Here is a 12,940-nt window from a genome sequence, read left to right as displayed (position 1 = left end):
TCAGAGCAGTAAGGAAGCTTCCACAATCATCCTTAGCAGGGCGTACTGGAGGTAAAGGGTTCCGATATGAACAGCAGACTTTCCAAAGGAAGAAGGTGACTGGATTAAATGTCAACCAACTATGTGGTACGAATCTGATGTTGCCAGCCTGGAGGACCCAGAAGACAGGCACGGGGTGTGGACATTCAGTGGAGTGGGAGTCACAGGATGCCCGGACACGGAATTGTATATTATCAAGGGGAGGTAAAGGCAGTAGTGCAATATGGAGTATATGGGCTTTCAGGGATTCTGCTGTCTGAGTAGAAGGCTGGAGTATAAAGCCATTAAAGATAACTTCCAGCCCAATTTGCTTGATGGTCTACAGAATAGCTACCTGTGAACTGCTGTGATGTTTTACCACTGGCCACTAAATATCATATATTTAGGAGTGTCACTGTGTGCCAGTGCCTGTTCTAGACAGGTGAGGTAAATCAATGAATAAAACAGAAAAAATTCCTGCCATCAAGAAGTTGAGTTTCAGTGGCAAGAAAGATGATAAACAATGTACTAACTAAATAAATGCCTAGATGTATAAAAATGCTGTGAGGGAAAACAGAGCCCCCCACAGGAGAAGGAGGAGAAGTGCAGCTCTGGGGTGCAGGTAGGGCAGAATTTATATTGAGTGATGTCACGAGCCACAGCCTTGGAACTACCATGTGGGGTTTATGCAAGGATGCTGTGGAGAACATTGCTCACTGCAACCCCCAGTTTCCTCCTAATGGATGCTCATGAGAGAACTCTTATGTTTCTTCAGAGTACACACCTGACTTGTGGCCACCATGAATCACCCACAAGTCACATTTCCCTCTTGGCACTAATGGCCAGAGAGCTCAAAGCTAAATATGTGATCATCTTCCAAACAATGTACAGATTGCTATAGCATTATCTGTCTCTGCTTTCATCTTATTTTCTGAACACTCCTTTTCCAATTGTTCTGACTTCTACTACTTTTATCTTTTTTTTTACATTGATGTGTGTTCACTTTATTTCAGAAAGTGGTAAAACGGCCGTGCAGTATGGACCCAGTGAGGAGACGCAGATGCCAGAAGTGAAGAACTTCAGGATTTAATTCAAGTATGTTGAAATGAAAGCGAAAGTCCAGTTGCCAATGTAGCCAGGGCTTAAAACTACCAGCTTCAGCACCTCAAAAGGGCTGGGCATGCAGCTGAGTTGTGGAGCGCTTGCCAGCATGCGAGGTGCCCTGGGTCCCATCCTCAGTGCCACAGCAACAAAACAAAAACACCACCACCAATAAAAACCCAGCAGGATGTGGAGGACTGCAGACTCAGCTCAGGAAAATATGAAGGGCTGAGACTGCTTTGGGGTACAAGGAACTTGTGAGGCTTTTTCTAAAGTCCCATTCTTGGCCCTGACTCCTTACATGAAGATTGGTGAGTAGAATGAGGCTGCTCAGATACTCGTAGAGTTGTGGACCTGAGAGAGGAGCTAGGCTGCCTCTCGGGGACCAGGGAAGCTAGGGTGCTTAAACACAGGTCCAAAAGAACTCCCCTCAGTTTCAGGGATCAAAGTAACTCTGGCCTTAAGTGCAACTGTGCTACAGTTCTGGACATGCTTCTGCCTTCCAGATACGAGGCTATTCCCTAGGTGTCAGCATCGCCCTGCAACTTGAGCCGAATACTTTGCTAGAAAACCTTTCTGTAAATCAGTTGTATGGAAGCTTTAATCAAGGATTAATTTGCAAAGTAATTTCCGAAAGAAAATTGTCATTATTTACTACATTTTGAGTGTTTACAAAGGAGGGGGCAAAATGCATTTTATGCCACTAGAAACTCAATTTGGGAAGTTTTGATTTAAAAATTGTGAAGTGTTTTTCTTTTTTTAAAATTAATTTTATTGGTACAATTTAGGTACACAATATAATGACATTCATCATTGGAAATTTGCACCTTTACATAATCTCTCTTGGTTCTTATTTTTTCCTCCTTCCCCTGCCCTCCCTTCAACCCCTCCATCCCTCCCTATTTACAAAGACTTTGTTTCCATTTTTTCATTTTCTCATATTAATTCCATTCCCTTCTTTCCTTTCCCCTACCCCTCCCACTTCCCCTTTGCCCCTTTTCTTCCTATTTCACATTACCTATTATACCTTTTTGTCCTTATTTACTCTTCCAGTTTCTCACACCAGAGAAACTATTCGGTAGTAAAGACAGAAAATGGTTACTGCCTGGAAAAGTATTTGAAGTTCTTTCCACGTAAAAGAATGATTTTAGTTCAACCTAATTAAAACCTGTCAAGGAAACTTCTAACTTTAAGAAGTGTAACTTCCTGTGAAATAGGAGAAGAGGAAGTCAGTACTGATGTCAGAATTCTGATTACAACAACAGAACCCCCTGAAATGAGATGACTTTTGGAATTGGCTCCATTTAAAACCTTTACTATGCACCCAGCCACAAGCAAGGGAGTAGGAATGAGGATGAGCCTCTTCTTGAACTTTGCAAACTAAGGGAGGCCAGACAAGAAACAAAACAGAAAAAAAAAACCCAGAAAAAAAAAGAGACAAAACAGAGGAGGAAGGGCTGTGAAGGAAGTCAATCTATGGTAGCATTTCAAAAAAACCTAATCTTTAGACTTTAATATCCTGAGTGACTTCTCCATGGGTGTTGTGAAAAGCGGCATAGCACCTCTGGAGGAATGACCGTGTAAGCCACGATGGGACGAGGAGAGCTCACACACATCAATGTATGGAACCATCCACTCAGATTCAAACATTTTCCCTCCTGCAGAGATGGCGGTGTCACTGCAGAGTGAGTGTAGCTCCAGCCCAGCACAGGAGCACGGATCATCAAACATGGAACTGGGTACAGAGAGCTTAGAGTGATGGTGATGTTGAGGAATAAATCAGATACGGCATATTCTCCCACCTGCCACCCTAACTGGCCCTTATTCTATAGGTTGTCGCTTTGCTTAGAAGCTATACAGCCAAGGGGAGGAAGAATTCTCTGAGAAATTAGCTTTGGGCAGGAAGACCTCAGGTTGCCATTCTGGGCTAGTGCTGCTGAGTATCCTAAGGCTCAGGCCTCTGACTCCCACGGAAAACTCTGTCACCTCCCATCCAAGCAGCTGCTGGAGGCCCAGAACCACCCAGCCAGAGGCCCATGTTCTGGCTCCACATGGGGAGACAGCCCTTCATGAAGCCACTATCCTTGCTGCAGAGGGGAGAGAGTTGGGTTGACTCACTGCAGGAAAAGGCTTCCTGGGGCCATGCTAGCTCATCTGAGTAGACCCTAAAGTTTTTTTTTTATAAAGGTATCAAAATGGGCAGGGTGGAATGTGCAGTGTTACCATGGTGCTTGCTACAAATGCCCACCAGAAAGACTCCAGCAGGTGTAGCACTGGCACCCTACTGGCGTAGGTTTCTGCAACCCAGTCTTATCCCATCATGTTCCTGCTGCACCTCTGGGCTCCAGGACTCCTCATGTAGCCACAATTGTGGCTACTGGCCCTGGTGGCCCCACTTCCAGAGTGATCTTGATACCCAATTCAGCTGAACTCCAAACCCCTAGAGCCAGATGAGTCATCTTCCCAAAATCTAATCTCCCCAAAGAATTGCTCCATGCCCTACTGCCCTGCCTGAGGCTTTGATCACATGAGGTCCTCTGTGCCCACTAACATGTGCCTTTCACTCAGGAGCTGGCTAAAGAGCTGTCTCCAGAACCACATCAGGGTCTGCATGGCAACCTTCCCAGGAAAGAGAGGCTTCCAGAGGTGATCCCAATGCTAGATGGGGATCGGAAGTGAGCTCTAGATCTGCCTCCTTAACTCAAAAGCAAGATCAAGACTTCTGCTCTAAATCAGGATACAAAACACCTGATTTACTTGTTCTACCTCTAGTGAGTCAGAATTCAAAAGCATCACAGTTTGTTTCAACCATGAAACTGAAGAAGGATGTAGCTGAGAACTGGTGACTTGATAAGGTGGTTGCTGGAACTCCATGTCAAATGGCAAAGCATAAGCTTTAGAAACAAAGCTTGTGGGATGGTAATGTAGACCCAAGTTCGGATATAACTGACGATGACAGCCTACATCTGGAATATCAGGAGAGCTCAGATGAGCCTGCAGAGCCCCTGAGCACACTGAATCATCTCAATTCCAGCTGGCGGCCCATACTCAACACCCACAGAGCCCCCAAATCCAATCCTCTCCACATCAGCAGGAAGCCCATGTCAACTCCCACAGCCCCCCGAGGAAGCTAAATCTTCTTCTTTAACCCCGAAGAAGGCCCCATCTCAGGATGACCTTTCTATTGAGGGTGAAGGTCCGCTGTTAGGGCATCAGGATATACATGTTCCATCCCCAAGGACAGTGAAACTCATCACTCACATTTGCCAAATGTCATATTTGACATCCATGGGTCCAAAGGTCATGATAACTGCAGAGGCAGGGAAGAGGGCTCAACTTTCTCCAAACTGGCGGCAAGTCCAGCAAGTCCCAAGGGGTGAAACCTTCTGCAACTCAGCAGAAGGCCCCAGCTCAGCCTCACCGCCATCCTGTGGAGGTTGAACCTTCTCCCAGGCTACTGAGGAGATCGAACCTTCAGGGAGCCAGCCTGAAGGCACAGCTCAGCCCCGTGCTGAAGTCAAGCCTTCGGTCCAGGAAGAGGCTCGCTCCAGAGTCCCCATTGCAGAGTATGGCTAAGACTCCACCACACCGTGAGGTGACACTTCGACCTCCAGCTCACCATGTAACTTGCCCACTGTTGTAGTTAAGCCTGCAGATGTGTAACTCACCGTAACTCCAGACTACCAAGGAGGCTGAGCCTTCTTCCATCCAGCAGGAGGCCCAGGATCATCATCCAGAGTACACTGAGAAGGTAGAATCCTCCAATTCTCCAATTCACCAGGAGACTCCAGATCCATCTCCAGGCTCTGACGTGAAGAGTAAACCTTCTTCTATTGCAGAGAAGCTGCCGGCTCGACCTTCTCACATTCCCAGAGAATATGAACTTTTTGGAAGCCAGCTGGAAACCCCAGCTCAGCTCTTAGAGAATGCTGAAGAGCTGAACCCATTTCCAACCCAGAAGGAGCAACAAGTTCAGTCTCCAGAGCATCGTGAAGCAAGACTTTCACTGCCAGGTCACCATCAAGCTCAGCATCCCAACTTGCCCTTTGTGACTCAACCCTCCAGATCTGCAGCCAGCCAGAACCCGAGAACCCACTGCCAATACAGGAGCCTCTCTGATCCACTGTGAGGCTACAGTTCAACCCCTAGTCCAGATGAACACTGTGGCACCTTCTGTAACCCAGCTTGAGGCCCCAACTCTGCCTCTGAAGCCTACCAAAGAGTTGAACCCTTACAAATTCAACAGGAGGCTCCAGCTCAATTGTTATCACTGCTTCAGGATGAGAAATCCTCTCCAACCCATCAGGCCACCTGCTTTGAGAGTTTACAGATTTCTGAGGAAGCTGAACCTTCCCTGACCCCACGAGATGCTGCAGGTGAACATGTGAAAATCACTGAAGAGGCTGAGCTTTCCTCAACGAAGCAGGAAGCTGCAGCTCAGCCTCTGGAGCTGCTTAACTACGTTGTAGCCCGACCTTCAGAATATCATGAAGTAACAGCTTTTCCTGTATGTCATGATGGAAAGCAGTAGGCTTTTTCCATTGACAGCATGAGACTTCCATCTCTAGATTGTCCTGGAGATATATAAAACACAGTCACTCACAAGTCTTCCAGATCAGGACATTCAGGCGAGAGAGGGCAAAGCCAGAGGCCAGAAGCAGCGAGGGTCAGCAGAGGGCTGTGGGGCAGCTGAGGGGGAGTCCTCACAATATGCACAGATTTGCTCTGGATGAGATTCGGCTGCCAACTGCAGCCCTGCTTGCATGGTGTGTGGCTCATGAGGGGCATCCTTGGAGAGCAGACATGGACTCTGGAGGCCTCTGGAAGCAGGTGTGTGTGTGTGGGGGGGGGTGTCCTGCAGGGAGGGACCTCCTGGGGAAGCCAACAGAAATCATCTCTGAACACCCAGCCCTTGCTTTCTGGGGGTCCAGTCTGCTCTCCACCATTGAGCACATTTCCACTCACACAGCAGCTCCTGAGGGGACCCACGTGACCCCTCAGTGGCACTGTGACCGCCACTGACAACAGGAGTTGTAGGGAGGAGGCCAAGAGACCCCCAGAAGCTGGGAAGTGGATGTTTTAGGACTCAGTGACCTTTGAGGATTTGGTTTTGAACTTCACTCAGGAGGAGCAGTCCTTGCTTGATCCTTTCTAGAAGATTATACGCAGTGACACAATGCTGGAAATCTTCAGGAATCAAAGGGGGCCAGGAGCCACACAGAGGAACCCTGAACTCTGTATCCCCTTCAGCCTCTGAGGCAATGTTAGTGACTTTTATCTTTTTTCAATTGGTAAATAATAATTGTATATATTTACAGAGTACATTGTGATGTTTTGATATGGGTTTACACTAGAATGGTTAAATCAAAATAATCTTTGTAGCACTTCACGTATTTATTATTTTTTGTGATGAGAACACTTAAAATCTCTTATCAATTTTAAAATATAGAATATATAATTATTCACTATAGTCACCATGCTGTGTTAAAACACACCTCTAAAACATTCCTCTTCACTGAAACTTTGTACCCTTTAGACAACTTTGCCCTATTCCCCACCTCTCTCCCTTACCACCCCAATTTGCTTACTTTTATTGTGTTGTATTTTTTTGTCAGCTAATATCCACTTTAGAAATCTCAAGGTTATAAATGATTGTGCAAAAATAAACTGCTGAAGTTATTTTGAAAAAGTTTTGACCTCTTTTGACATCAAAATTGAAGGCTTCAATTAGGGTCAGACTTATCAAAATAATACATTTAAATAGTAACCCTGGATGTAATGCCATGAAAGCATGGGAGTATTTGCCTTGGGTCCCCATCACGGTCTCTGGGTACTCACATGAAGTTCACGCAGCCTGTGCCCGCTGGTGGAGCAATCCAGACGAAGCTGAGGTTGGTTGTGGGCAGATGACTGACGTGAGAGGCCACCACGCTGCACATGAACTGGTTACCAAACTGGTGGTCAGACATGATCCCTGAGAGACAGACAAAAAGGATGTTGTTATAAAGAAAATGAAGCCCAGTCCTTCCCATCATGGAAATAACAATATTTTCTGGACATTTTTCTTTTATGTTAAGAGTCATTGTGTGATTTGGCTTCTATATAAATTAGGTAATTTTTTTCATTGCTAGAAGGAATAATTTAAAACATCGTTGAGGACTGACCTATGAAAATCATTGCTATCATATTTTCTTCACTTTGATTTTATTGATTGAATTGTGTTCATCATCAAAAACTGCCAAGACCAACCTATGGTTTGAACAAGTTTGGGTTTCTTGGAACTGTCTACAACAAGGGAGACCAAACACTGTAGGGAATTGGGAGACATGTCTATAAGAGCATGTTCACAGGGTCTTGTTAAAATATTCGGGCTTGTGTTAGGTTATTTGAGTGGGGAGATGAGGTTTGCCAGGGAATTTCACATTTTAATACTGAAAGTCCTGCATTCTAGGAGTCCTCATACCCCAGTCCTATTGAGATTTCAAGGAAAGATGGTTTTGTCTCTAGACTTGGGGCTGTCACAAAGTACAGGCACCTTTATTGCTCAGTATATTAATAATTTCCATCTAGGAGCCATGGGGAATGGGGTGAGGCTAACTGTGACTGATAAAACAGCAACAGCGGTCTGTAAATGTGGGGGGGGGGGATGTTGGTCATACCTGAGGTCTGCTGTGTGTTCTAATGTTCATCTGTGGTTAGGCATGGTTCCTGAGTGACCATCCCGGTCTGAGAGGGGCCTTCTCTACTGTCCATGCATGGTGAACTAGCTTGTGTTCAGGATAAGAACACATGGCCCAGCTGTGAGGGGATCACCTCCTAGTTGAGCTATCAAGGAATGTTTTTAATCTTTTTTCATAAGGTGATTTTCTTGGTTTTAACTCAGATATGAAATATAGTAAGTAACTCAACAATAAGAAAAAAAACAACTGAGTTAGAAAATGGACAGAAGATCTGAACAGATATTTGAACAAAGAAGATGTAGAGATGGCAAACAAACATATGAAAAGACACGCTCAACATCATATGTCACTAATAAATTGCAAATAAAAACAACAGTGAGGTATCACTACATATCTACTCGAATGACCAAAATCCCAAACACTGACAACACCAAATGCTGGTGAGAATGTACAGCAACAGGTGCTTTCATTCACTGCTCTTGAGGATGCAAAACCATGTGGCCACATTGGAAGATAGTTTGGTAGTTTGTTATGGAACTAAAAATACTCTTACCAGATGACCCAGTAATTGCTTTCCTTGGTATTTACTCAAGTGAAATCAAGATTTATGTCCACAAGAAAACCTACATGCAGCTTATTTATAAAGGCCAAAACTTAGAAGCAACTAAGATGTCCTTGAGTAGATGAGTGAATAAAATAACTGTGATACATCTAGATAATGGAATCCTATTCAGCTAAAAATAAAATGAGCTTTCAGGCCATGAAAAGATACTACAGAAATTTACATATACATAGTATCAAGTGAAAGAGCCAATCTCAAAAGGCTACCTCCTATCTGATTCCAAATATATGGTTCCAGAAAAGGCAAAAACCTGGAGACAATGAAGAGATGAGGAATTGCCAGGGAGTAGGAGGAAAGGGAAAGGAATAGGCAGAACTGAGCACGTTTAGGGCAGTGAAACTCTTCTGTTTATTACAACTAATGAATGCATGCTGTTACACAAATTTTTAAAATGCTCAGAATGTAAAAACGAAGAGTAAACCCTAATACAAACAGTGGACTCTGGATGACAACACTGGCTCAACATAGGTTCATGAATTGTAACAAGTGTACCAGTGTGGGGCAGCATGTTGGTACAGAGGGAGTTTTTCATGAGCCAGGACAGGGACATATGGGAATCCTCTGTACTTTCCACTCAATCTTGCTGTGAACTTAAAAATTTCTCTAAAAAATAAAATTCATTCACAAAAACTAATTGCCAAGAGTGGGAAGTAAAATTTTAAAAATTCTTTCCTTAACTGGCTTTGTAACTTTGAGCAAATGACATTCTTTCTTGTATCCAGTTTTCTTGTTCGTAAAATGGAAATACCACGTCCTCTATATCTTAAATTTGTTGTGAGAATTAAATGACCCAATACATATGACAGTACCTAAGTACAGTACCTAGAAGCACTGAGCTCTTTTAATACTGATTTTCTTCCTGTCTACCAGAGTGTTCTTTCTAAATTGTAATTCTATTCATACTATTTCCCTACAAAAATTTTTTCACTGATTCCAAATTGTCTTAAGTTCCTTAAAGGCACAAACCAGGCCTACATTTCTCTAGTACCTCGCATAGACAATATATTAATTTACTTATATCTCTATCTTTCATCTCATGCTTTAAAAGGTCTTGTCAATCCCCCAAATTAAAAAAAGTCCTCCATATTTCCTTTCTTCTTATTTTTACATTTACATCTCTAATACTTCTAAGTTTTGTTTTGTTTGGTGGCATAAAATAAACAGTTAGCTTTTTTTTTTTCTGAATGGTTCTAGGTTCAATTATTTTTTTTCTTGGGATTTCATAGTAGCTCCATGCAGGTTTCTCTGTCCTCTGTCTCACTGTCCTATTTTACCAAAATGATTTCTCTGAAAGGCATAAATGACCATGTCAAGCTGCTAAATCTCCTTAAGTGGCTCCCCGAGCAGATTCCCAAGAGATACAAAATCTTGAGCGTCAGTTAGAAAGTTCAGCACAATCTGAGCCCTGCCCGGCTCCCTCACCATCCAGAGTCCCAGCCACATGGCAGTTCTCAAGCACTGGGGTTTGAGCCTCCCCACCCTCAACCACACCTCTCAGCATGGGCTCCTCTTTAGACGCAGAGGCCCTGGACCTCTGCTCTCTCTCAACTCATCTTCTCTGCTAGACTGACACCCATGTGCCCTGTTTAACGCTCTGGTGTTAAACACCTCTGTTTAACGCTCAACACTGAGGGAAGTCACTTCCTGTCTTAGCCTAAGGATAAAAAGATGCATCAGACATGGCCGACTCCTAAGGCCCGCCCTCCCACTCACTGCCCCTGCCCCATGCTTGGAGAGGTGCTCTTCCTACATGTTACAGAAGTTCACCCACCTCTCCATCATAGCACTTGAACTTCTCCCCAAGTAGTCCAGGAGGGACTTTGTCTTTACTCATTGCATCCAAGCACCTATCACATGTCTGACATATCAGAGACAATCAAGAAATGCTGTTTTGAATACATGAATAATTTTTCAAAGAAAGACTTCAAAAATTGTATATATTACAGAAACTAGCTAAATACAATCTTCTACAATAGAAATCTGTCCAGAGTTGGTCACAAGAAATAGAAAAGTTTCTATTTGACATATCCAAATGATGCTCTTTTTCTCACTCAAGGCTTTGATATTTTTAAAGCTGCATCCGAGACAAAATTCGTCAAGCCAGAGAAACCACAAGGTTGGGGAGGATCAGAGACTCCCAGGGAGTCGCAGCATCTGGAAGCAGACTTGCTAGCCATGACTCAGGGCTCACCACTCCCCTCTGGTCAGCCAGCAGGAGGGAGCCAGCCTGTGGAAAACAACACGTCTGCAGGGAGTCAGCCTGGCCCCAAAGAGAAAACAAAACGTGGAACCACAATCTTTTGAGAAGGAAAACGAATGAAACAGTAAGCTTTCCAAGGAGCATTGGTAACAGGATTTATGTCAAATGACTCCCCATTCCTCAAAACCTTTCTTAGAAAGTGAGTCAATGTCTAGGCCACATACCACTCGACAGAATTTTATAAGGTGGCTGCCTTAAGACCTACTCCAGGTGAGTATGTCAGAGAACAGCATTCTTGCAATCCAGCACTTTTCCAACTTTATGGTACACTGGCACATGTGAAGAGATTTAATAAACAGTAGTACTCAGAGATTCTGAGTTAACTGGTCTGGGGAACAGCCTGGGTACTGGGATTTTTAAAACCTTAGCCAGCAATTCCAATGTGTAGCTAGGAACTTGCATGAGAAATTATGCTTTAAAAATGTTTAGAATGCAGGACTTACAATAATACTATTTATATAACAATGGTACCAACATACATTTTAAAAGTATCCAATAGTGTCTTACCTAACAGCTCTGGTAGTAATGCAAAATAGCCTATCTTTTTAGTACTCCTAAAGCCATCCTAAGCATGTATGCTGCGGTCCTGTTTATGTGCCTTCAAATATGATTAGCATATGGTGGCTTTTGTTTTTTTAACACAGAGCACTAGACAATTATACTGCTACCACACTGTAATTGGTTTTTTCTTTGTGGACACTTAAAAGTTGGTCAGAGTTGAACTATTAGGAATCTATTTTTCTAAATATCAACAAGCAGGGGAAAAAAATCTGTATTTATAGAACCTCTACTTTGTATCAAACATTGTGTTAATTAAGAAATACAGGTGATAGTCTTGCCCTGGAGTGACTGGAGGTAGGAAGAGAAAACTGGCACAAACTAACATCCTAAAAAGTATGTGCTAACTGGATGGCATGTGTCTAGAAAATAAGTGGGTGCTAACTGGGTGGCACTGATGAAAAATAGAAATTAAAACAGAAGCAAAAACGTGATTCATATGGACAATTATAAAAAGTGACACTTACTATGACCTGGTACTCTTCTAAATGTTCATGAGTACTGACTTACTATAATCCCCACATCTGATTTGATTTACAGGGAGTATCAGGATATGGACCAAAAAATGTCCTCCCAGCTCTGCATGCACCGCTCTATGTCCTTTACCAGGGTGTCCTTACTCAAGTTTCACTGTGACACCGTGAAGTTCTGGTCTAGGATCATTAAGTCCCCTTTCAGCTCCACAGCTCTCTGAGTACAGTTTAGATGAACTTGGGAAGGACGAAGGACACTGCACAAAGGCAGATATGACAACCGGGGATGCACAGAAAACAAGAACCAGAAAATGAGCACAGTCAGAATCAGCTTCCATCGTTCTACAAAACACAAGCTTCTGAATCCTCCACAATGATCTTCTTAATGCTTTTGTGTCATGAAAGACATCAACAACCTAATTAGTATATGGGAATTAGAATCCTATTCTTGAGATAACTGAATTCAAACGTGACAAAGAATTTAAATTTACTTCGGTATGTTTCCCACTGCATGCTGGGAATAGGATATGTGTTGAGCTTTTAATATTACCTGGAAAGGGAAAATAGGATCAATAATAAAAGGGTTTAATCACACCGTGGTCTTAAGGAGGTATGTACAAACAAAATATGTACATTTGTAGCATAGTTATAAGGAAAGATTCTTATGTTTAATTTTGTGGTTATGTGAAAAGTGTCATAAAAATTTTCACATGGAATTTCTCCCCTAGAGAAAGAGGCTACACTTTTCTGGAAGAACTGGGCTCTGTATGGTTCTCCTTTTTTAACTACGGGCAAAGAATGTGGTTTACCCTTTGAACCTGAAATTCTACAAAATTAATAACTTTTCATTTTAGCAAGATTTTTAAGCATCCATGCTATAAAAACAATTTACTTTTGAATACTGGGTGTACACATTTGAAAAGCAGAATATCTTGTGAACTAGCTGTAATTTCTATATCAATCATTGATGTAAGTCCTTAAGACAACTATTCCTTTGATGAAGTAGGAGTGTTTCAACAAACCACTGGGTGATGAGTTTACACATACCCACTATTTGTTTTCTTAATCAAAGTTATGGCAGAAGGATAGGAATCTATAGCAGATTTTTCTGTATCCGCATTATACTTCTGAAGAATGAATCTCACAATGTCTTTAATTATTCTAAAGTTGTCTCCATGATCCCTTTTAAGACAGTGACACACATTTTTGTGCCTTCCGGGATGTCACT

At 42.9% G+C, this 12,940-nt stretch overlaps 1 protein-coding gene across 1 annotated transcript in view; it reads right to left on the bottom strand.

Moving 5' to 3' along the window:
- Reln (reelin) overlaps positions 1-12,940 on the bottom strand; it is a 445,708-nt gene that overhangs the window by 297,084 nt on the left and 135,684 nt on the right. The window contains 1 exon segment of the mRNA XM_021253949.2: positions 6,958-7,093. Coding sequence (XP_021109608.2) covers positions 6,958-7,093 — 136 coding nt within the window.

The sequence above is a fragment of the Heterocephalus glaber genome, unplaced genomic scaffold, assembly GCF_053883595.1.
Source record: "Heterocephalus glaber isolate CG9 unplaced genomic scaffold, H.glaber_assembly_v1.0 deba00000676, whole genome shotgun sequence".
In the NCBI taxonomy this organism is placed as follows: domain Eukaryota; kingdom Metazoa; phylum Chordata; class Mammalia; order Rodentia; family Bathyergidae; genus Heterocephalus; species Heterocephalus glaber.
This window is presented reverse-complemented; position numbering and strand designations above follow the sequence as displayed.